At 37.1% G+C, this 23,665-nt stretch overlaps 1 protein-coding gene across 11 annotated transcripts in view; it reads left to right on the forward strand.

Annotated features, from left to right (window-relative positions):
- The window catches only part of PCDH15 (protocadherin related 15), a 755,413-nt gene that overhangs the window by 705,154 nt on the left and 26,594 nt on the right, over positions 1 to 23,665 (forward strand). For all 11 annotated transcript variants that reach the window (XM_087964118.1, XM_087964124.1, XM_087964126.1 and 8 more), the window contains 3 exons: positions 536 to 712; positions 10,833 to 11,051; positions 18,283 to 18,393. In XM_087964118.1, coding sequence (XP_087820244.1) covers positions 536 to 712; positions 10,833 to 11,051; positions 18,283 to 18,393 — 507 coding nt within the window. The remainder of the gene's footprint in view (positions 1 to 535; positions 713 to 10,832; positions 11,052 to 18,282; positions 18,394 to 23,665) is intronic.

Below are 23,665 nucleotides of genomic sequence, written 5' to 3' on the forward strand. Positions count from 1 at the left end.
TAGTTTGTGGAATGTAATAGCTTCGGTAAAAAAGATAAAAACCTATTCCTTTATCATGCCTACCAGTTCCCTCTGTAAAATATCTTTGCAATTTCCCTTCAAACCATTTAAAATTCAAGTCCTAATATAACCCTAAGAGGTAGAATTAATTACCCCACACTTGAAACTAGTTTTTCTGGATGACTTTTCTTCCTTCCCTTTCCTTCTTTCCTTCCTTCCTTCCTTCTTTCTTTCTTTCTTTCTTTCTTTCTTTCTTTCTTTCTTTCTTTCTTTCTTTCTTTCTTTCTTTCTTTCTTTCTTTCCTTCCTTCCTTCCTTCCTTCCTTCTTTCTTTCTTTCTTTCTTTCTTTCTTTCTTTCTTTCTTTCTTTCTTTCTTTCCTTCCTTCCTTCCTTCCTTCCTTCCTTCCTTCCTTCCTTCCTTCCTTGTTGTTAAACAATTTTCTTTACAATATTTTAAGATTTTAACATTTTTTGTCTAACTGTAAATAAGTCAAAGAATAGAGCTAATAAATTACCAAGAGTTTTCCATTATCAGGATTTTGGAACGCTATGTTCAAGACCAGATTCCTGGTGCCAAAGTGGTGGTGGAATCCATTGGTGCTCGCAGATATGGTGATGGATATTCAGAAGAAGATTATTCCAAATCTGACCTCATGATCTATGCAATCGATCCTCAGACAAACCGTGCTATAATGAGGAATGAACTTTTCAAGTAAGTAGTTAAGTGTATTGCAGCAGTGAATATCAGTTGAGGAAATCAACCTTTTATCAAGGCATTGACTGAATTGGCTTCAAAATTAGCAACTTTTTGTTCTTTTACATGCCTGATGTTTAAAGGTGCAGGTAATATCATGCAGGAGCAATATGTAAACATTGAGTGGCACACAACTGCAACTATTTAAGAGATCCCCTTTGGACCTGAAAATAGCATTGTTATGATTTAGTGCTTTGTGTTCTGATGAAAACAGCAACTCCGATAGGGTTAATCCGAGAAATAATTTTGTTCTGTCGGTGTTATCTTACTGCCTTTAGGCAAACATGTGATCACATATGCTCAATTTCACACAAAAAATATTGTGAAAAGCAGCAGTTGAAACCCTCCCCCCATTTATGACACATTTGCAGTAATGTTTTTGTGTTGTGTTATTCATAAGATTCTTCTTCTTCACTGTAGCTTCTATAATTCAAATGTACAGGGTTTTGTACCTCCACAGTACAAAGGTCTCAGAAGTTCAGAGTTTTTTGGAAAAGTCTTGGTTTACTGTAAATCACATATAAGACTGTAACTCAAGAGATCAGTGGTCCCAAATCTTCTATCCAGAGATTTAACCAATGAGGTGACTTTCAACAGTTGCTATTTCCATCATTAGCATCATAATAGGAGAGGCCAAGACAGTAGAGCAGAAGAAGAAATGCTAACACTATTGTGGATTAAGGTTCCTGAGCTAGGACTGAAAGGTAGAATTGATGGCATAGCCTTTTTTTTTCTCCCTGGGTTTGATAGTTGCTTATTTTTATAGTGCATTCTGAAACCTGAAAATTAGGACCAACCTGATTCCTCAAAATTAAAAATTTATTATTGTATAACGTCAAAGAATTACTGGTACCAATTGTCGATTTGGGTCCAAGACCGCCAAAAGTACAGGCAGTTTATCTCAGTAGGAGGCAGGGGGAAAGTGTAGAGCACCCCTGCCTCCTACTGTCAAGCTCACAGGCCACGGGTCAGATGTGTCACACACTGGCCACGTCTATGCCCGGTTTAGCAAAGGTGGGGGAAGTCACGATACATAACATGACACCGCCATGACAACATGAGTTTGATGATGTAAAGTTACTAGATTTGTCTGGGATTGGCATACCAACTCAGAAGCCTCCACAGATGTTGATGTAGTCTCCAATCTTGAGGAACTTTGTTTATGTTTTATCTTCCCTACACTAAGGAGAATAGTGCCAGAAGCAAATGTGATAGTTTGCTAGCCATATGCTTAAGAAACAAATGTTTCTCAGCTAACAAACTATGATTTATTGACAGTATTTTGTTTATTTAGAGTTTCGTATCTTATGTGGTTAAATTAATAGTGACATACAAAAATATGTTGATGTTGAGAAGAAAATTGGCATATTTTCAGCTGATGGATGGAGAGAGAGGTTACGAATAGCTATTGTATTAACCATAAAATAAAAAAGAACTGTCTATATAATCTGCAAATATATAAACTGACAGTGACAAATGTTTGAATATAGAACTAAAAAAAAGAAAACATTTGCAGGTTTTTTTGTTGGTGATAAATATTTGCAACATTGGTTTACTCTCCTTCCATGCCCAATTTTGAAATAAATATATGGTGGACTGCATTTTAACTACATTTTTAAAATGTAGTATAAATTCTCATGTATGTCATCCAGCACAAGAGTAGAGTTTCATCTCAGTTTTTATACTGGTGGCTTGCCCTAATATTTGGTTTCACTTAACATACATATAAAAGAAGTAAAATCAAGGTTGAAGGCACTCTAGTCTTTCATGTTGAAGAGAACATTAGAATTTATACCATTCTAGGCCATCTTCTGTTGAAATAGCACAAGTAGAAAAAATGGCATATTTATGCACAAAAACATTTAAAAATTGTTCCATCATTCCAAAGACCCTGCTTACACTATTTCCTAGAAAGCAAGTGGGACAATATTACAGTAATATTGGCAGAAGGATTAAAAGTTTGAAGTTCAGACTTATATGCACTTTATTATAAATTTTGGAGTAGAGGACCTCTAGCATCTGGAAAAAAAATAATCAAATCTGATTTTAAGAAGTCAAAAATAGATAAATAGATTGATATGATGGTTTTTTTTGTGGAATGAAATATTTTTGTTACAGTGGTATACTTCAAACTATGACATTATTTAAATAAATAAGAATTCATGGGACTGACAGCCAAATAGCAAAAATAAACTATTTATTTGTTGTGGTTACAATCTGTTTCTCCAGTCTAATAATAACATAAGACAATAGCTGCCTTTAGTCTCATTGTCTCAAAAAAGAGTGAGGCAAATAAATAAATAAATAAAAGGCTGAGCAGAAAATGGATAATTAAAGTAGTGAGGAACTAATTTTTATAACAATGAACCTGAGGGCCATATTCATTTAACACTTCTTTAATGGATATTTTTGAGATACGGTATGTTAGAAAATAGACTGAATTTTCTCCTCTGTACTGGACTAAAATATAGAAAATAGAATGGAATGGAATGAAATAGAATAGAATATTCAATATTCAAAATGATATTTGAATAGTCAATATCCATATATCAATTTGCATATTCAAATATCATTTTGAATATGGAAGTGGTGCGATGGCCTAGAGGTGGAGCTCTTGCCTCACAAGCAGGAGGCTGTGAATTCAATCCTAGGTAGAGGCAGATATTTCTCTCTCTGATCACAATGAGAATATATTTGCTGAAACAAAACTCTGCATTGGTGACAGGAAGGGCATCCAACCATTAAAACACTCCGCTAGCTCCATTCAGTTGCCCAGACTCCACCCCACAAGGGATTATGCAGTCGTTAAAAGTTGATGATGGTTTTGAATATTCAAATATCAATTTGAATTACTGAATCTTTATTTAATCTATATTCTTGGTACTAAAGAAGATGAAAATATGAAAAATGAAGAAAAGACTTTTTTTAAAAAAAAAATGAGCGCCTACTAATTAATACAGGCTTAAAGGCAACCTAATTACATATCTCTTTACCTTGCACAACCAGCTTTATTTTTTCCTTTTCCAACGTTTTCAAAAATGTAGAACATCAAAAGACTAGGGAATACTTTCTTGGCCTTGGGGCAGAGGTGAAGAAATGTCAGTTTAGCGAAATGAAGAGAAAGTTTTAGTCTGAAACATTAGCATATTTTAGGCTTGGCAGGGAATCTCCAGTGGTTTGGTTCCTATAAATTTAGATGTATTTCCAGAATTCAAAAGTTAACTCCAGCCTAGGACTTCCGGTTTGAAGGGCTTCGGTGACAGACAGAAATCCGCGATCGTGCATGGTTTCTGTCTGGGCTCGCTGCTGGAGCGCCCCGAGCCGGCTGGTTTCGGGGCTAAGCCACCCCGTAGAGGTGGTGAAGAGGGGGGAGACCACCAGCAGGGTCGAGGAGAGTCGCATCTCTCCCCCTCAGCTGGCCATTACTCCCTTTCCCGAAGGCAGTTGCAGTGGTGGTCAGAAATGGCCACCACAAAGAAGAACTTGACCAGAAAAGAATGTGCAGGAGGAAGATAAGAAGTGAAAGTTTTGGCTGACCGGGTTAAATTGTAAAAGCAACAACCAAGGTACCCTGGAATTTAAACTTACAAAAAATAACATTGCTCCCAAAGAAGAGTCGGAAGCAGCAAAGGAAAGTGAAAAGGGAAAGGTTTGGCTTTTTTTTTTCTTCTCTCTCCTTCCCTATACTGACAACTAAGAGACTTAAATAAGAAATCGGAAAAATCCACTTTGACATCAATAGGCAATTAAGCTGAAAATAAAACAAAATGCCAAAGGGATAATAAAGATTTCTGGACATTAAAAACTTTCTTTTTCATAAGCAGGAAGGGAGAGAAAAAGAATAAGGGCAGGATCTGGAAGAGGGAGGAGACTGCCTGGAATTAAAAAGAATCTAAAGTAAAACTTCAACAAGACTTCTAAAAGATACATTTTAACTGAAACTTTGCAACTAAATAGTAACCCCAGGAAGAGAAAGTGAAAAAAAAGAGCAAAAAAGAAACAGCTTAAGTGTATTTGGATTATTTGGTGATCTTTGGATTTTTGGTTATTATATTTGAATGACTAAATCAATCGGATGGTTGTTTAAAAATTTATACAATGGCACCACTGCTGGATGAATTGAAAATGGAACTTAAAAAGTACAAAGAAGACGCACAAGAAGGGAAGGGTTCTTTTGGCTTCGTCTTTCAATTCTTAGAAATGGAGATTTGGAACTATGAGAAACAACAAGAAAAGACTGCAAAACAAGAAGACTGGGACAAAGAAGAAGCCATCTTTAATGAACAAGTAATTCTATGTGGGGAAGAAAAAGGAAAGGGGGGAAAGAGAATGGAGAATTTAAGACTTAAAAAAACAACCAAAGAAAAGAAAAATAATTCGAAAAATAAGTATAATACTGGAAAGCAACAGAACAGGGGAATACAGAAGAGAGAAATAGAGGTAGAGAGACAAGGAGGTAAAAAGGGGAGAGAGAAGAAGAGAGGGAAGAAGGAAAGGAAAAGAAGTTACAAAGGACCGGAGCAAGATATAGAGAAACAGGACCTATTTAAAGATAATGGGTGAAAATCTAACTGAAAAAGGGACTCTGTAAAGGTACATAAGATTGTATTGTTATATTAGTAATAGAAATAACTTTAGAAAATTGGAAACAACATATGATTAAAATGAGGGATAAAATAGTATAATTTAGTGAAATGTTTGTGAATACAATAAATGAAATAAAATAAATGAGAAAATTGAATTAGGAAGGAATGGGAACATTTTAATTAGTTAATGTTTTATAAAATATAAGTGAAGAGGGGGGGAATTAACTGTGGAAAGCTTATAATTGTTCCCATAGAAGTATGATATTTAATTGAAAAGTAATATTAAAGATGTTAAGACTTTAATGAATATTAATATTAATGATAGAATTGAATTGGAATGGAATGTTGTTTTAATTATATACATTTATATATTTTTTCTTTTTTTAAGAATACAGTGTGTATTTTAAGAATGTACCAAGCAGAATCCGAATGGAAGTTATGTATTATATTGAATGTTACAACTTTAGGGAAAAGATATAAAGGCGTCATACTCCAGTCAGTAACTACAGGAGAAATTTTGTTTAATGAGAAAAGATAATAGATAATTGAAACAGGACAGACAAAAAATATAAATACAATGATTTGAATTGAGATGAGATAATTAAAATAAAATTGAGAAAATTAAAAGAAGGGAGAAGCTATGCAGAAAATGTAAAATAGTAATAAGATATGGAATAGAATATAAAAATGAGCATGAACCTGAATTTGTGTCTGTACGAAGAAATGTAACCCAGGATTATGCTGCTTTCAAAAAAGATGTTTTATTTGTATTTTTTTTTCTCTTTGTGAAAACTCAAATAAAATTTACAAAAAAAAAAAAAGTTAACTCCAGCTTGGATTTTCCTTTATTTAATCCTGGAGTGATATGCCTTGAAAGGTTCTCAGTCACCCTTTTGTCCCATTGTACAGTTACAGGATAATTTCCAAAGAATAGCATGATACTCTGGAAAAACAAAGAGATTTCTCAGTTACTTTTTCTATGTCCCTCAGGAAGTTCTGCCTCTTAGACTTTTTTTCAAGGAATGGAGTCTTGACAGAAAGGAGAATATGGGAATAATAAAATGCCCCTCGTGATACCACTATTCCTAGTCTTTAAACAAATATGAAAATCTTTCTTCAAAACAAGACAAAGCAGAGATCTGTGACAAGAGACTGTATAGTGTAAGATATATTTTCTCAGTGTCTGTGGAGATTCTTAGTCATTCAGGTCATGGTTGTCCCAAAAATGCTTTTTCAAAAGATAACTGGATTTTATTTTTCCTTGAAGATGTTTCACTTCTCATCAAAAAAGCTTCTTGAGTTTTCTACATTTTCTCTGATATTTTTAAACATCCTTGCACAGTAATTATTAATATCAAAGCCATTTAACAGTAAAGTTTATCCCCACTATTACCACAACATATGGTTTTAAGGAGGAAGAAATCACCATAAAGTTTCTCAAAATTATACATTGTAGGTAGTCTTTGACTTACAACTAGCCGCTTCATGACCATTTGAAGTTACAATGGAAGCTCCCAAAAACTATTAATGAGCCACTTTCAAATTTTTGATACCAGCCCCACCCCTCCAGTCACATGACTAGATTTTGGCCATTCAGCAACTAGCCCAATTTTATAGGCCCCGTGGTCATGTGACAATTCACAATGGTTTTGGCAGAAACTGGTGTTTATGTACAGTTTCTAGCAAAAAGCCAACCCATAATGAAGAACAGGATCACTTAACTATGGCTATTTTTACGTAACTAACACCACAAAAAAAGTTGGTAAAAATGAGTTTGGTCAAATGATGGCCTATTTTGTGACCATTGCAGCTTACGTTGTCAGACTCAATTACAGTTGTAAGTCAAGGATTACCTTTACTGTACTATATCTTGCTTTTCAGTTACAAAACATCCCAGTGAAGACTCAGTGATTATACCACAGTGTCTTTGTGGTCTCCTAAAGAAGATATAGATTGTCTGTGAAGGGTCTGCATGACTGTAGCAGCTTTTCTATATGTTGTGGCTGTCATCTGGAGGAGAATTTTCTATCCCCTGAGTCCGTACAAATCACTTTTACTCAAAAAATAGCCTTAGTTGAAATCAGTAAAACCTATTCAATGAACACATATTTAATTTTTCCAACAAAAAATTCTGGTTCAGTAAAAATAAGACTAAAAATAATGCCACGTGCACCTTGGTGTCACCATTGCACTGAAAAAGAGAGTGAGATTTGAATTCCCATATTTTCATTTTGTTCACATCTTTATTTATTTATTTTATTTTATTTGATTTGTCAATTGTTTACAAGATAATAAGTACAAGTGTATACATAGTTGTGAATATATGAAATGGGTACATATAAGAAAAATAAAAGAATAAGAGAAACAATAGGACAGGGACGGTAGGCACGTTGGTGCGCTTATGCACGCCCCTACAGACCTCTTAGGAAAGGGGTGAGGTCAATAGTAGACAGTCTAAGGTTAAAGTTTTTGGGGTTTGGGGAAGAGACTACAGAGTCGGGTAGAGTATTCCAGACATTGACCACTCTATTGCTGAAGTCGTATTTCCTGCAATCAAGTTTGGTGCGGTTTACTTTGAGTTTGTATCTGTTGTGTGCTCTTGTGTTGTTATGGTTAAAGCTGAAGTATTCATTGACAGGTAGGACATTGCAATGTATGATTTTATATACCATGCTTAAGTCGGACCGAAGACGGCGTAATTCGAGGTTTTCTAGTTTTAGAATTTCGAGTCTGGTGGCGTAAGGTATTCTATAACGGGTAGAAGAGTGGAGAACTCTTCTTGTGAAATACTTCTGGACTTTCTCAGTTGTGTTAATATCACATACGTGATAAGGATTCCAGACTGATGAACTGTATTCGAGTATTGGTCTAGCAAATGTTTTGTATGCTCTGGTTAGTAGTGAGATATTACCAGAGAAAAAGCAACGTAGGATTAGGTTAACAACTCTTAATGCCTTTTTGGCTATGTAGTTGCAGTGAGCTCTAGCACTTAGATCATTAGAGGTGAGTATTCCCAGGTCCTTTACAGAGCTTGGGTCATCAACAAGATCTTGACTATTCAGCTTGTATTTTATTTTCTGATTTTTTTACCAATATGTAAGACAGAGCATTTATTTGTTGAGATTTGGAGTTGCCATATGTTAGACCATTCAGATACATAGTCTAGATCTTTTTGAAGGGTAGTAGTATTGTCTGTGGTATTGAACAGCTTTACATCATCAGCGAAGAGAACGCAATTGCTCTTGATATGATCACAAAGGTCGTTTATGTAGATTATGAAGAGAGTTGGTCCTAGAACACTGCCTTGGGGAACACCACTATTGACAGGTACTGGATTTGATAGGGCGTTCCCAATTTTGACCATTTGTTGTCTGTTTGACAGGAATGCTTCTATCCAGTTATTCAGTTGTCCAGAGATACCATAAGATTTTATTTTTAGGAGTAGTTTGTCGTGTACCACTGAATCAAAGGCTTTGCAGAAGTCTATGTAGATTGCGTCTATTGCTTTGCCCTGGTCGAGTTGTGTAGTCCATATGTTTTTGCAGTGTAAGAGTTGCAGATTACAGGATAGTTTTTTCCTGAAACCAAATTTTAAGCAATTTTAAATTTTAAGCAAGCCATTCTTTACCCAAACTATAATTACCTGAAAATCAAGAGTATGGAAATTGCATTTAAAAAAAAAAAAACCTTTAAACCTTTTGCCAAAGTTTTCCAGAATATATTGTGTGTGAGTTAGGAGAAGCATAGGAATTTAAATGAAAGATACAGAAATCAAAATGTGATCTAAGCACAATGTGATCTAAGCATAATTTCAATTGTTCTACTGCTGCCACAATCTTGATCCTTGCTACTAAGGCTAAGGAGACTCAGATTAATCCCCTCCCCTTGTGACACAACAAGGTGTTGATGGTTAGGTGAGGGAAAATATTTTAAGGAAACGCCCATGGAAAAGGAATCTCTCCAACCAGCTCCACTGAATAAGAGTGTTGGTTTAAGCTACTGATTGAAAACAATGTTATAATTGTTAGACAGAAACTGGGTAGTTTTGTATACTTCTTTAGTCCCATGCTATTCTAGATCATATTTAGCTGCTTCTTTCTACAAATAAACCTTGGAAAAGAAACCTCTAATATTCATTGCATGTTATCACCTATCTAGCAACTCTAATTCATAAAGATGGTCAGCCACCTTGGTATCTCAAGGACTTACAGGTGTCGTAACCTAGAGGTATCTATTATGGATCATAATAAGGGCAGCAAGTTAAGGAAAACCTTCATGCCATATTTGATGATGGTTGCTTACCCCAATAATAAAAAAGGCTCATCCAGGATGAAACCTTCATTACTTTGTCTAATGTTTTTGGCCAGATCTTCAAGTATCCTTCCTGAAGAAGGGATTCCTCTGATTTCTCTCTGTGTGTGTATGTGTGTGTGTATTGTAGACTGTATACTGTATATCTACATATACAGTATACATGTAGAGTATACACGTGCACACACACACACACACACACATGCAATATATATATATTGCAGATATTCAGAATATCTGTGTATTGAGTGAAATTTATTTGCCAATGGTATGGTATGTTTTTTTCATTCTTGGTACTAGGACATTTAAAAAAAAAAAATACTTACATTATCCATTATCCTTTATGAGTACAAAAAAGAGGGATACCTTCTGAGACATTGTGACTTCCTAAAATAAATTTAAAAGGCCCTCATCTCATTTTGTACTTTAAGTCATGTTTCATCTGAATTACAATAAGCATAGTAAGCTATAAAAACCATAGAAACAGAGATTTGTAGATAAATTGCTTATAAAATTTTAAAGAGAGTGTATTACAACTCTCTGAAGGACATTTCACTTTCTTAATTAGTATAAATGGCATTCAGTACATGCAAGCATTATGTAAGAGAAGGTTTTCCACTTTTCATCACACCTGAATTGTTCAGTTTAATTGACATTACTTACTTTGACTCATATAACACAGAGCCTAATTGCAACGGTACACCGGTTTAGCTCTTTTTATTGTAATCATGGTTGGTAACCTCGTCTTTGAACAGTTGGAGCAATTTTGCTCTAAAGCAATATAATCGCTTTTCACGTTTTCAACATCATGATTCCAATAGATTTGTTCCAGAACTATTTTATACTCTTTTGTTCTATTGTTCCTGGTTTTTAAAAATTACCCATCGTCTCCACTGCTGTTTTGAGATGAACAGCATGCTTTTGTTATGAAGCTGTGTCTATCATCACAGATGGCACACTGTAAACAACTCTACTGCCGTCGGTCAATTAGAATGAAAATCAGATCAAAAGAAACTACAGAGAGGGCAGGTAGGGGATGAAATGTTCAAAAGGAGCCACGGTGGGGAAATAAAAAGCTGAAGGGGAGGGAATACCTTTTAATATGGATTCCACCTTTAAAAAAGAATAGAGATTAGCTTGATCTTGCTTTCTTCTCTTGTTTTGTTCTTTTGACACTGAAGATTTCTGGATGGCAAGCTTCTGGATATCAATAAAGAATTTCAACCATACCTTGGGCAAGGAGGACGTATTTTGGAAATACGAACACCAGATGTGGTGGCCAATGTCAAAAAACAGGCACAAGCTGTGGGCTACACCGAGGGAGCTTTGTTGGCTCTGGCTGTCATCATTATCCTTTGCTGCATGCCTGCTATTTTAATAGTTATGGTCAGCTACAAACAGTAAGTAACCAGGGGTGGGCTTCAAAAATTTTAGCAAAGGGTTCTCCGTCCGGTTGCTGGTGGGTGTGGCCATGGTGGGCGTGGCCTAATCAGCCTCCTGAAACATGGTGGGCTTTCCTCGAGCCTCAGGGAGGTGGAAAACGGCTCTCCGGGCTCTGGAGTCTCTCTGAAAGCTGGAACAGGGCCCATTTCTGGCCTTCCTGAACTTCCGGGAGGTCCACTTTTCACCCTCCCTGAGCCTCCATGCACGCCTTGCACTTACCTGCATCCAAAATGGGCCGTGTGAGGACTCCTGGGAATGGCGTGGTGGGCCGGGTGGGGCCAACCAGGAGTGGGATTTGGGGGTTCTCCGAACTGCACAGAATGTTAGCTAGGGGCTCTCCCGAACCCCTGTGAACCCCCAGCAGCCCACCCCTGACAAGAACCCTTTACTCTGGTTTTCATAGCACCTGTTAGGTAGCAAAGACGGAAAGCCACAAACCTTGTACAGTTGTTTTGAAAGAATGACACAGGATTACTTACAGAATCCTTACAAAGGATTACTTATAACTCTAGTATTCTCATGTGAGATCTCTTTCAATCTTGGTTATGAGATTAGCAGCCCTCATGAGATCTTGAGGTATTTGATGTAATCAAAAAAGTAATTGCCAACCCAAGTCATGTGTGAGATAGAACTCTTGGTTTTTAGTTGTGGCTCTTTTCAGTGAGCATCAATTATTCACATTCAATCTAAAGAGACCTTACTGGGGTTTCTCCCCCCCCCCCCATTCCTTACACAGATTGTCTTCAGTTTATGTTGGCAATTGGGACTGGAATTGCTGTCACTAAGTGATGGGGTGCAACATCATGTGAATTCGTTGCTTAGCAGTGGCAGTTCTCGGCAGTCCCAGTTTCTATCATTAAGTGAGAACTTCCAACTTCCTTCCAGTTTCCCTGTTGACTTTGCTTGTGGGAAACCCATAGGAAACATCAACAATCATGTAACTGCAGCTAAGTGTCGAGTGTCCAAATCACAATCATATAACTGCAGGGACTCCGCAATGGTGAGAACTTTGAGGTTTCCTTATTCAGCACTGTCACAACTTTGAATAGTCACTGAACAAATGGATGTTAGCTGAGGACAAGGGCTCTTTAATTATTTTGTTCAGTATGATATGCAATCATGATTGTCATTATTGAGCTTCATTTATTTCAGTGGGTTATGATCACCTGGTTGATTCAAACCATATTCAAGGCAAATTGCCCTCCAGTTTCACTTCTTCCTTATTATGCCACTCTGCATATGTTTACTTCAAAGGCATAAATATTATTCTCTGTTAATGTAAAGACAGTATCTTAAGTTAACTTTTGGGAATTACCTAGTCATAAGAACAGAATACAGAGAAATGAAACATGCAAGTGTTTCTAGTGAACAGTTGTTCACTAGAAGTAAGAAAAGGAGAACAATTCCATGTGAAGGATTGAATAAGATTTGAAATATGGCAGTATATATACTGAACCCTCCCTCCCAACTGGCACAAGCAGACCTTACCTACCGTCACAACTGGGACCAAAATCTAAGTCATTGGGTGAAGAAATCCTCACATGTTCACTTCACTCAGTGACAGCAATCCCAGCACTCCCAGTTGCCATTGTTAAGCTATCTCACAGGTCATTGAGTACACAGTATCCTAGGTAAGGGGCACAGGGTGCTTCAGTTGGGTGGAGGAGGCCCTGGGAGATCTTGGGGCTGGCTGAGAACAAATTTGGGTGGGGCATACCGTGGGCAAGTCTCTCCATTCAGGGTCTGAAAATCCTGCTTTGATTTCTCTGGGAGGATGAGCTGCGGTGGCGCAGTGGTTAGAATACAGTACTGCAGGCTACTTCTGCTGCCTGCCAGCTGCCTGCAATTTGGCAAATCGAATCTCACCAGTCTCAAGGTTGACTCAGCCTTCCATCCTTCCAAGGTGGATAAAATGAGGACCCAGATTGTTGGGGACAATAGGCTGACTCTGTTAACCGCTTAGAGAGGGCTGGAAAGCACTCTATAAGTCTAAGTGCTGTTGCTATCTCTATTTTCAGCTACAGAGTAGAGAGACTTATCGACAGCACCCCTAATTCACTCACAGCTTGTGCTGATTCTCCCAAGTCCTCCTACATCCCACTGAGGTGCCCCTCTAAAACACCTAACACCTTTAACCTACTGCACTGTTTCTCTGCTCTGATGGGATTTCAGCAGGGAGAATTTCAGCTCCAGAAGTTCTTCACAGCACCCAACCCCAACTCATGCTGCCCTCCCAGAGCCTCCCACATTCCCAGAGACATGTTGCACTCCTTACCATATTGCCTCTCTGTTCTGCTTGGATTTTGGCAGGGAGGATTTTCAGGTCTTGACAAATCTCTATGCTCCAGAGCTAAAAATTCTCCCTGCTGAAATACAACTAGGAGGGTGAGGCAGTACTGTAAGGTAAGGTGTACAGGGATGCCTGAGTGGAATGGGAGACCTGGTGCAGGCTGTGCATAAGTTTATTACATGCATATGATTTTGGGGGGAGGTTCTGTAGACAAGCCTTTCCATTCCATGACTGACAGTCTTGATTGGTTTTCATCAGTGACCTTTTTCAATCAGCCCTCAGAAACTAAAAAGAGTCCTTTTGTCAGGTGACAACAGTTTGTGATTTTTCCTTCCGGTTTCCCCATGGACTTTCTGGTGAAGCCAGCAGGGAAGATTGCAAATGGCAATCACAGGATTACAGGCCAATTGGCAATCAGTCATAAGTGCAAATGAATTGCCAAGTACCCAGATTGCTATCATGTGACTGCAAAGATGCTGCGAGGACTGTGACTTTAGGCACAAGTTCTAAGTTCCTTCGTTCAGCACAATTGTAATTTTGAATATTCACTGAATTGATGATGATAGGTCAAGGACTATGTAGAGACTGTTGGCTATCTCTTATGACTGATGTTCTGATGTAACAGGAAAGATTCAGTTCATAGCGAAGTTCATCTATGTGTCTATGCGTTGCTTAGCAGATATCTGTGTTAGAAAGCCTAACAATAAAGAGGCCCACTAGAACAGGGGTCCCCAACCACCGGTCCGCGGACTGGTACCGGTCCGTGAAACAAATCCTACCGGGCCGCTGGTTTGCTGGGCGCTGCCATCTTGTTTTGATGAAAAAGTGCTTCCGGTGAGTTCTTCCGGGTAGAAAGCTCACCGGAAGCACTTTTCATCAAAACAAGATGGCGGCGCTTACGCTCGATGAGCTTTTCCGGTAGAAAGCCATTTCTACCGGAAAAGCTCACGAGCTAGCGCCGCCATCTTGTTTTGATGAAAAAGTGCTTCCGGTGAGCTCACCGGAAGCACTTTTTCATCAAAACAAGATGGCGGCGCCCAGCTGATGCCGGTACCGGGCCGCGGCATAAAAAAGGTTGGGGACCACTGCACTAGAACATAAAGCTAGCTTTGACTACACATTGCTAACTTGCTAGCTATACTTGCAAACCAGCATGTAATCAGCTGAGCTACAGAGAACTGTTTTCATCCCATGCTGACTTTCTTATATGAGACAAAGGTTTTGACAAGCCCTGTTCTGACTCAGCTCATTATATGTTATTTTTGAAGCATTGCCATTCTAACCAGTAATACTTCAGCAAGATTTTTCTTTCATTCAAATATCTAAAGTAATTCATAGTGACCACCTGAAGAAAAAACCAAAGTGAAGGTCGATTTTTTTTTTTCAAAGGAATGTCAAAATCTTGAAAATTCTTCTATGGCCTGACTTAAATAATTTAGGAAACGTATCTATTTTTCTTTTTCTGTAGCTTTTCTTATGCCTTAATTGGCAGCTATAAATGCTGATGAATAACAGCTATAAATGCTATAAATAACAGATGAAGTCTGCTACATAGTGGAAAAATTAACCATCATTACTGGTACCCATAAAATGGAAGCATTCAGTTTGTAATAAAACATTTTTCAATACAGTTTGTTTAACATTCCAATTTGTTTAACACTCAATGATTTTTTCCAGATTATTTTTTTAAAAGGCTGTAAAGTTAAATGAATTTTCAATCGCTTATTTGCCCATGGGAATTAGTATTGTTGTAGCATTGTAGGAAAATAATAAAAAGGAAGCATTGTTATTTCCTATGTAGCAGTACCTTTGAAATTTCAATATTCTACAGAGAAAGAAAATAATAATTATGAGCCAAAGATAAATGAATTAATAATGGGCAAGTGATATATTTACTACTTAATGTTTTTCAATATTTTATTTGTAGACTGCCCAGAATCCCTCTAGGAGGGAAATGGATGGTTTTAAAATTTAATAAATGAATATTCATAATAGACATATAGAAAAGAACCTCGGAGATATTCCATTATTTTAAAAATTGTCTAACATTGTCTGATTTAAAATCTGGAAGAAAAATGCAAGTACAGATTTGTGTACAGTCTGTCTGTGCTAACATTTATGTACATGGAGATGTAAATGTAAGTGAATGAATGAATGACTATTACGGCCAAAGGATTTAAAAAAAATTAAAAAATTAATTAGGTATATAAGAAATAGAATAATACAAGTAATTGTAATAATTGATATAGAAGTATGTTGTAACTGTGGGAGTCCTTCCGCTATTTGATGTTCAATTTTCACTCCTGCTGTGCAGTGTCACAATTTGAAAAAAAGCCCAAATTTATATGTCGCTGTGAACATTTTAATAAAACCATGGTAGGTCACTGCCAGGACTATATGATCAAGTAGATTCTCCTCCCTCTTTAATTGATGTGCAACCTCTAGGTCTTGTCCACACAGAATAACTTCCAATGCAAGAGTTTCAGAAAAGGATTGAACGGAATAGCCTATTATCAAACAGGGTAAAATATTACACTGGCAGACAGACTTATAGAAAGAAGCACATGGCTTTTCTATTTGGTCCCTGAAGCCAGACTATTTGGTTTATTTATTTATTTATTTACTTACTTACTTACTTATTTATTTATTTTTATTTATTTATTTATTAAAATTATTAAAATTTTATTAAAATTTCACAAGAAATTGTCCTGACTGGCACATAGGCAAAAGAAAAAGAAGTATAAAAGCAAACACAGCCACAAATAGACACACATGAGATCCGATCAGCAACCCATCACCTCCCTGAGACCACCACCACCCCCAGGCCTGATGAGGGACTTCCAGAAAATAAAGCCCATCCCCACCTTCTACAGTAGGGCTGTCAAACTCCTGGCCCACGGGCCGGATGAGTCACATGCCAGTCCCTCCCATGCCCAGTTTAGCAAAGGGGGGGAAAGTCCCGATATGTCACGCGATGCTGCCAAGATGCCGTGAGTTTGACACTCCTGTTCTAGAGAGACAGGACTTGTAGCATGCCTCTCTTGCCAGATCTGATTGGATGAGCAGATGTAATGAAGGGAAGAAGGTTCTTCAAATAACCCTGCCCCATCCCATGGAGGGTTTTAAAAATCAAAACCAGCACCCGGGAAAGAAAGGAAAGGAAAGGTGTCCCCACGGATTGTACTCGGCTAGTCATTGCTGACTATAGGGGGCGGTGCTCATCTCCATTTCAAGTGCCATCTGAAGACGTTTCCATGGTCATGTGGCCAGCACAAAGTCACAAAGTGCCTTTTCCTCCCCATCAAAGTGATACCTATTTATCTACTTGCATTTTCATGATTTTGCCAGGCAGGAGCTAGGCAAGATGGGCACTTGCCCCATTGGCGACACTTGGATCTCAAACCCAGGCTGTTAGCTTTCCAGCCGACAAGCTCTCCGTCTTTAACTGCTAAGCCATTATACCTCCTGGCAATAATGTTGATACAACAAGTCTGACTTATTCCATCAGATGGAAGAAGTTTTCTTTTTCCCAATGATGTAATATTTTTTTAGTTCACAATAACCTATCAGGTTACTCCTTTATTAAAAGTTAGCTAGTGTTAGTTTGAATCTACTAAACCTGCATAAATCCATTTTTTAATAAAATATTCTCCCTTCTTTTTAGCTTGCCCATAGAAGGATATATTATTCTATGGCTCTTTCAAAGGAAGGGGGGCTTTTTGTAGATGGTGGTTGGATAGCAGTTATCACAAGGTTAATTGCAACTAAATAGCTATTTTTAAATTAAAGATCGCCTAATTAAAAATATCCTTTTAATTAATTAAAATATCTTCGATGAGTTAGTCAAAACAATAAAGATTGAGGATACAGTCCTAAAAAATATATAGCCTATAAAGTTTATAAGGATTTTTTGAATTATTTTTCTATGTGAATCTCACTGTTTATTCTCTTATTTCTGTTTTACCATTCTGCATTACAAAACAGATTTAAAGAGTAAGTATTTTATTTTTAAACTTTATTTGTCTCATGTATGAATATGCAAAAGTTTAGCTTTTATTTGGGTACAATGATTTCAAAAAGAAGGATATGTGTGTATCAGTACATAGTGATTGAAAACTCTCAAGCTTTCCCAAATTTATAAATATGCTAAACATTTTAAGATTATTTTGCTACTTCACCAAGGCAAGGTATTCACCTAAGTGATGTGTCACTTTACAAGTTTTAATATCTAATGTGATTTAATTCTATAATCCCAAATTATAATATTAAGATTGGATTATATTCACATTGTAAAATGTGTAAGTAAATTTTGTTTAAATAAACACTTCATTGAAAATGCGCTTGAAACACAAGTGTTTGTGCTAATGAAAAAAAAGTCATTTTATGTGAAAGGTAGAATCATAAATCTGACTAGGGAGACAAGTGGAAAACACAGACTAATTGTATATTGATTTAAAATCCCAGAATATTAACCTAATACAGGTAAATCTGTTGATTCAGTAGTAATTCTTGAGATATATATCTACTCTATAATCCCAGCCCCTTTTCTTTCCTTGGCCTAGATATTAAGAATATGGGAGGTAAATTCATAGTTTTAAATATCCCAGTTATTAATTTTAGAGAACTGGAGTTCATTGTTCAGCTTTTCCAGAACTTTCTAGTCAATCATGCACAAAAACACAATAGTCCATTGTAAGAGAACTGAGTATATCTGCATCAAGAAGCCAGATTTTATTCTGTTTGCAGTATTTTTGAATGCTTAGAATTAGCATCAATTATCAGGTGAAACTCTCTGATGAATTCTCCGCATGACTATTTCTACCAATGTGGGCTTGTTAGAAACATTCTTCGATTCCCTTCAAATCTCTTCACTTCTTCCCCATATGATTTCACCAAAGGAGACAAGCTGAATGTGCAAAGACAGCTCGCATCCAGATGGCCCTACCAGCTGGCAAATCAGCAAGCATCCCTGCCAATAATCTCTACGAAGAACTGGGTGACAGCACCATGTAAGTTTTCAATGAAATTTAAAATGCTAATAACGCAGGGTATAATTCTGATACTTTAAAAATTACAGTCATCATGGCTAAGCAAATTAATATATAATCTTCTAAATATCAACCGCATGTTGGGAACATCATGGGGGAATAGTGCATTTATTGAAGGAGGATAAAGAAATGGTAATTGTGTAAGCAGAAGCATGCAGATAAATTTTGAAACACATAAGAGAATTGTGACAAGCATTTCTGTCAATTTGGTATACCAAGTGGAGATCATCTATCTACGTACTAAGTATATTTCAGAAACTTTTTATATATTTTTTCTTACATATTTTAAAATATGCAAATTTATTTTTGATATGACAGAATTAGGTAGATTGTCAGGTCCAGTGTGCACCTTCCTGTACAATTGAATTGAATTAGAGCATTGGGATGATCTGATAAAAACATATGTGCCTGTGTATGCAAAATGTCAAAAGGCTGACAGAATCAATGTATTTCTACATTGCAACCCAAAATTGGAACGGGGTAAGACAGAAAAGTGAATGGGTTATACTGGGCTTGGCATTTCTTCCTAAGCACTCCAGAGGAGACCAGATTTCATCAATCTATGAAAACATGCAGTAAGCCTTATTAAGATTGGGCTCTGGATGATGTGTTTAGACCAGGGGTGTCAAACTCAACATCACATTGTCATCACGTGACATATCGTGACTTTTTTCCCTTTCTCTAAACTGGGAGTGGGTGTGGCCAGTGTGATGCATCTAGCCCACGGGCCACCAGTTTGAAACCCTGATCTAGACCAAAGAGAGTTCAGTGAATAAGAAAAGGAATATAGGCAAGATGACAGCAAATTTGGGAAAAGGAAGAAGAGGATTCAAAGGACTATTGGCAGGAATGTAGTCAGAATTAAGTATTAAAACCAGAGTATATAGAGAGTTAATATTCTGCATTACTGCTCTTCCACAAAACCATTTGGAATATAGAAATGATTGTACCTCTAAGCATTTGTAAAGTTTGATCAGTCTAAAGAAACCAATGGCTTCAGCTGACAATAGTCATAGTAGCAGGTAGATCAACCTGATCTGTTGGACTACCCAAAGAAGTAGTCCACTGGAAATGCAAGATGACATAGCTCAGGTGAAGGAGATTATACTTTAACTTGCTTTTCCCAATGACTTAACCATCATCCAATGAACCCAGTTCTTGAAGAAACACAATGCCATTCCCCTCTGTGTAATGGCTTGTGGTTACATTTGTTCAGTGCAATTTTCTGGTATTTAGAAGTTTGAGGTTTTGCTCAACATAATTAAACAACAAATGACTAAAAGTATAAAAGTATATATATGAACTGGAAATATTGGCATTACCTACTATGGAAAAAATATTGTTCCATATAAGAGCATGTAGCTTTTTTTTTTTAAGATTCCACATTCAAACTGAGATCACCATTTAAAGTCACTAATGAAAGATCATTACCGTAGCAATACAGGAGAGTATTTATAGCTCAGGATTGAAATAAAGGGTCCTTGGTGCTCTCTGAGCTTGGTTGCGACTAGGTGACCTACATTGGTTCCTTCCAACTCTATTAATCTATTTTCTTACAGATGTTTCATTGCCCAAACTAGGTAACATTGTCAAAGCTAGTAGGGAATGGGGCTTGCTTCAATTTATATCAGGGGTCCCCAAACTTGTCAACTTTAAGACTTGTGGACTTCAACTCCCAGAATTCCTCGCCAGCATAGCTGAGGAATGTTTACTGTTAGTTTATTTGGCTAATGTCCCAAAGATGCTTTCAAAAAACAACTGGACTTCCTTGGTTTTTTTTTCCTTTGAAAACAGTTTGTTCTCATCCAAGAAGCTTCCTCAGTTCAAGAGAAAACTGGACTTCCTTGGTTTTTTTTCTTTGAAAACAGTTTGTTCTCATCCAAGAAGCTTCCTCAGTTCAAGAGAAAAAAACCAAGAAAGTCAAGTTGCCCTTTGAAAGTACCTTTGGGATAATCATGAGCTAAATTATTAAGAATCTCCACAGGCATTTGTTTGGCTAATCATCACCATCATATAGCCCAAGGGTCTTCAAACTTGGCAAGTATAAGATTTGTGGACTTCAACTCCCAGAATTCCTGAGCTAACATGACTGGAGGAGGAATTCTGGGAGTTAAAGTCCACAAGTCTTAAAGCTGTCAAGTTTGAAGGCCCCTGACATAGCCATTTGAAACTTTGCCCAAACTAGTGTTCTTCAAATTCTCACAAAATGTCCTCAATGCAAGGTTTTTCTAGTAGTTGGAAAATTATGTCAAGATGTTCAAATGCCACATATAAATAGGAAGGAATACATAAAGCAAAATTCAAACTTTTGCATGCAACATGAGCCAAAGAAGCCGAATATTCCATGGGTGGAAACTTGGAAAGTATTTCCAACATCTACAAAAACTTTATACTCACAGCATAGATTCCAGCTGAGCACTAGTCAACCTCTATTGGGTCAGGCTGCCTCAGGAAATGGTAGAGCTGCCTTTAGTAATTGGACTTTTTTAAAAAATCCATTGAAGTGATGGATACAGAAGCTATACAGAAACTCTTTTTGATTAAACGTGTTTGCTTAAATGCACCATAGCAAAACAATCTTTAACAACCCTTTTGCAAAATAACATATCATTTTAGTATGTATTTCACCATGCATTTTAACTGTTTAATGCCAATACTTAATAATGCCTGAAAATTTAAGCAATAAATGCTATGAGACAATATGTCTTTTCTTTTACTTTTCTAATTTCCTTGGGGCTCTCATTCTGTTTTCTGGTGAAATCTGTGTTGTGAATTACACAAAGCTTCTACAGATAGAATCTTGAAATTAAATTTATTTTTCATTTTCTTTTCTTATTTGTCTTTGGATGTGTAGGCATCAGTAAGTACACTGTTATAGTAGTGGCTAATATAGTAGCAAATGGAAACAGTTGTGTTTTTTAAAATAAATACTATTATTTTATTTTTCTAAGTATGCAGTACCTAGGTATGCAGAAATCTAGGTATGCATTATCTAGATTTTATGCACTATCCTCCAAAGGAAACTAGATATAAAAAATTAAAAGCGGTGTCATCAATAACTTACAGCAAATCGGTTTGAGGCCTTTCAGATTATTGGTGTTAATAACATTTCTCCGCAGTCAAAAACAACTCACAATCCTAATTCCTTTCATTTATCAGAGGTCTCATTAACATCTGTAAGAATAATTTCAGTTAAACACCTTAAGCTTGGCGATTACAGCTTTATTTTGTTCCTCATACCTGCAATTAAGCTATGCTAAATTGAGACTGACCAGAACAACTAGAGGGTAGAGACAGAGAAAAAAAGAAAGACATGATTGGCCAACCACTGTTCCTAAAAGTATTTTCTAGGAAAACCTAATGGGTTAACCATGATTTCCCTTTTTAAAATGCTTTACGTTCTCACATATGATTCAAAACTAAACAGAACAGTTAGAAAATAAGAACAAGAAAATTTTTGAAAAGGCCTAGGCAGGCTTGAACAATGGAATTAAACAAACAGAATAAAATGTATAGAGTTTCAATGGGTAATAAAAAAAATGAAAAGCACATGTATAGGACTGGGGAGAACTAACATGGCAGGCAGTAGTAGATTTGAAAATAATTGGAGTATTCTAACTGATCACAAGTCGAAAACATGAGTTGACAGGATGATGCAACTGCTAAAATGGCAAGTGCCTGTTTAGACAATACAGGTAGTCCTCGACTTACAACAGTTCATTTAGTGACCATTCAAAGTTACAACGGCATTGAAAAAAGTGACTTATGGCCATTTTTTCACCTTTATGATTGTTGCAACATTCCCGTGGTCACGTGATTAAACTTTTGGATGCTTGGCAACTGACTCATATTTATGACGGTTGCAGTGTCCCAAGGTCACGTGATAGCCTTTTGTGACCTTCTGACAAGCAAAGTCACTGGGGAAACCAGATCCACTTAACTACTGTTACTAATTTAAGAACTTGCAGTGATTCCCTTAACAAACGTGGCAAGAAAAGTCATACAACGGAGCAAACTCACTTAAGGAATTTCTCACTTAACGAAATAAAATTTGGGCTGAATTGAGGTCGTAAGTTGAGGCCTACCTGTATTGACAAGGACAAGGGATGCATATCATTAGAAGTCTCACTCTTGATTGGGCCACATTTGGAATACTGACTGTAGTCTGGGGTACTGCACACAATGGTGGGATTCAGCTGGTTCGCACCAGTTTAAGCAAGCCGGTTGTTAAATTACCTACCTCACACTATGACAGTGGATCCTGGGCGCTGCGCTGTACTGCACTGCAATGGAGAAATGGGCAATGGAGCGGCCAGCACGAGGGAAGGAGAAAGACGCTTTCCCTCTTTCTTCTCCCTGCTCCTTCTCCTTCCGTCGTGCCAGCCACTCCGGCATGAGGGAAGATGATGAGGGGACTAGAAATGAAATCATATAAGTAACAATTAAAATGATTAGATATACTTAAACTCCAGAACAGAAACTTGAAAGGAGGTTTTTTTTTTCACAGTCTACACATGTCTAATAGTTGTCATATTTTCCTTCACTGGAGGTCATCATAGAGATGGTTAGCCATCTGTCTGAAATGGTTTAGTATATCTTGGCACTTACCATGGGAATGGATCAGGTGCCAGAGGTCTCTTCCATCTCTATAATTCTATTACAAAAAACACAAATGCAATTGGGATATGACCAAAAATATGCTTTCTGTAGTGTTTTGTCTCTCCAGCAATATTAACTATAAATTGTTAGACAGAAAAATCTGGTCCTATTTCAAATGTGGATTGCAGACTTACATAATACATCCTATATTTTAATTTGCTTATTATCAGGGGTGGGATTCAAATTTTTAACAACCAGTTCTGTGCGTGTGGCTTAGGTGGGGTGTGTGGCTTCATGGTCATGTTATTGGCTGGGTGTGGCCAGCTCAATATCACTCACATCGAGGCACGCATCACCTCGCCTGGCCTCTCATGACTGTGGGGATGCTGTAACAGTCATAAGTGTGAAAAATGGTCATTAGTCACTTTTTTCAGTGCCATTGTAACTTTAAATGGTCACTCCACACAAGCAAAGTACCAGCAAAGGAGGGGGAAAAAACTCCAGAGAAGTTCCTGAGACAGGAAGTCTAGTCCTGCCAAGAATGTAATAAGGGTTAACGGAGAGGCAGTTTCTGTAAGCAACACCAGAATGTTTCTTTCCTGCCTTCCTTACAGGATTAGGCCAGTAATTTCTT

This window comes from Notechis scutatus, chromosome 4 (genome assembly GCF_049901735.1).
Source record: "Notechis scutatus isolate UNSWTSFEM ecotype Mainland chromosome 4, rNotScu1.2, whole genome shotgun sequence".
NCBI classification, from domain to species: Eukaryota; Metazoa; Chordata; class Lepidosauria; order Squamata; family Elapidae; genus Notechis; species Notechis scutatus.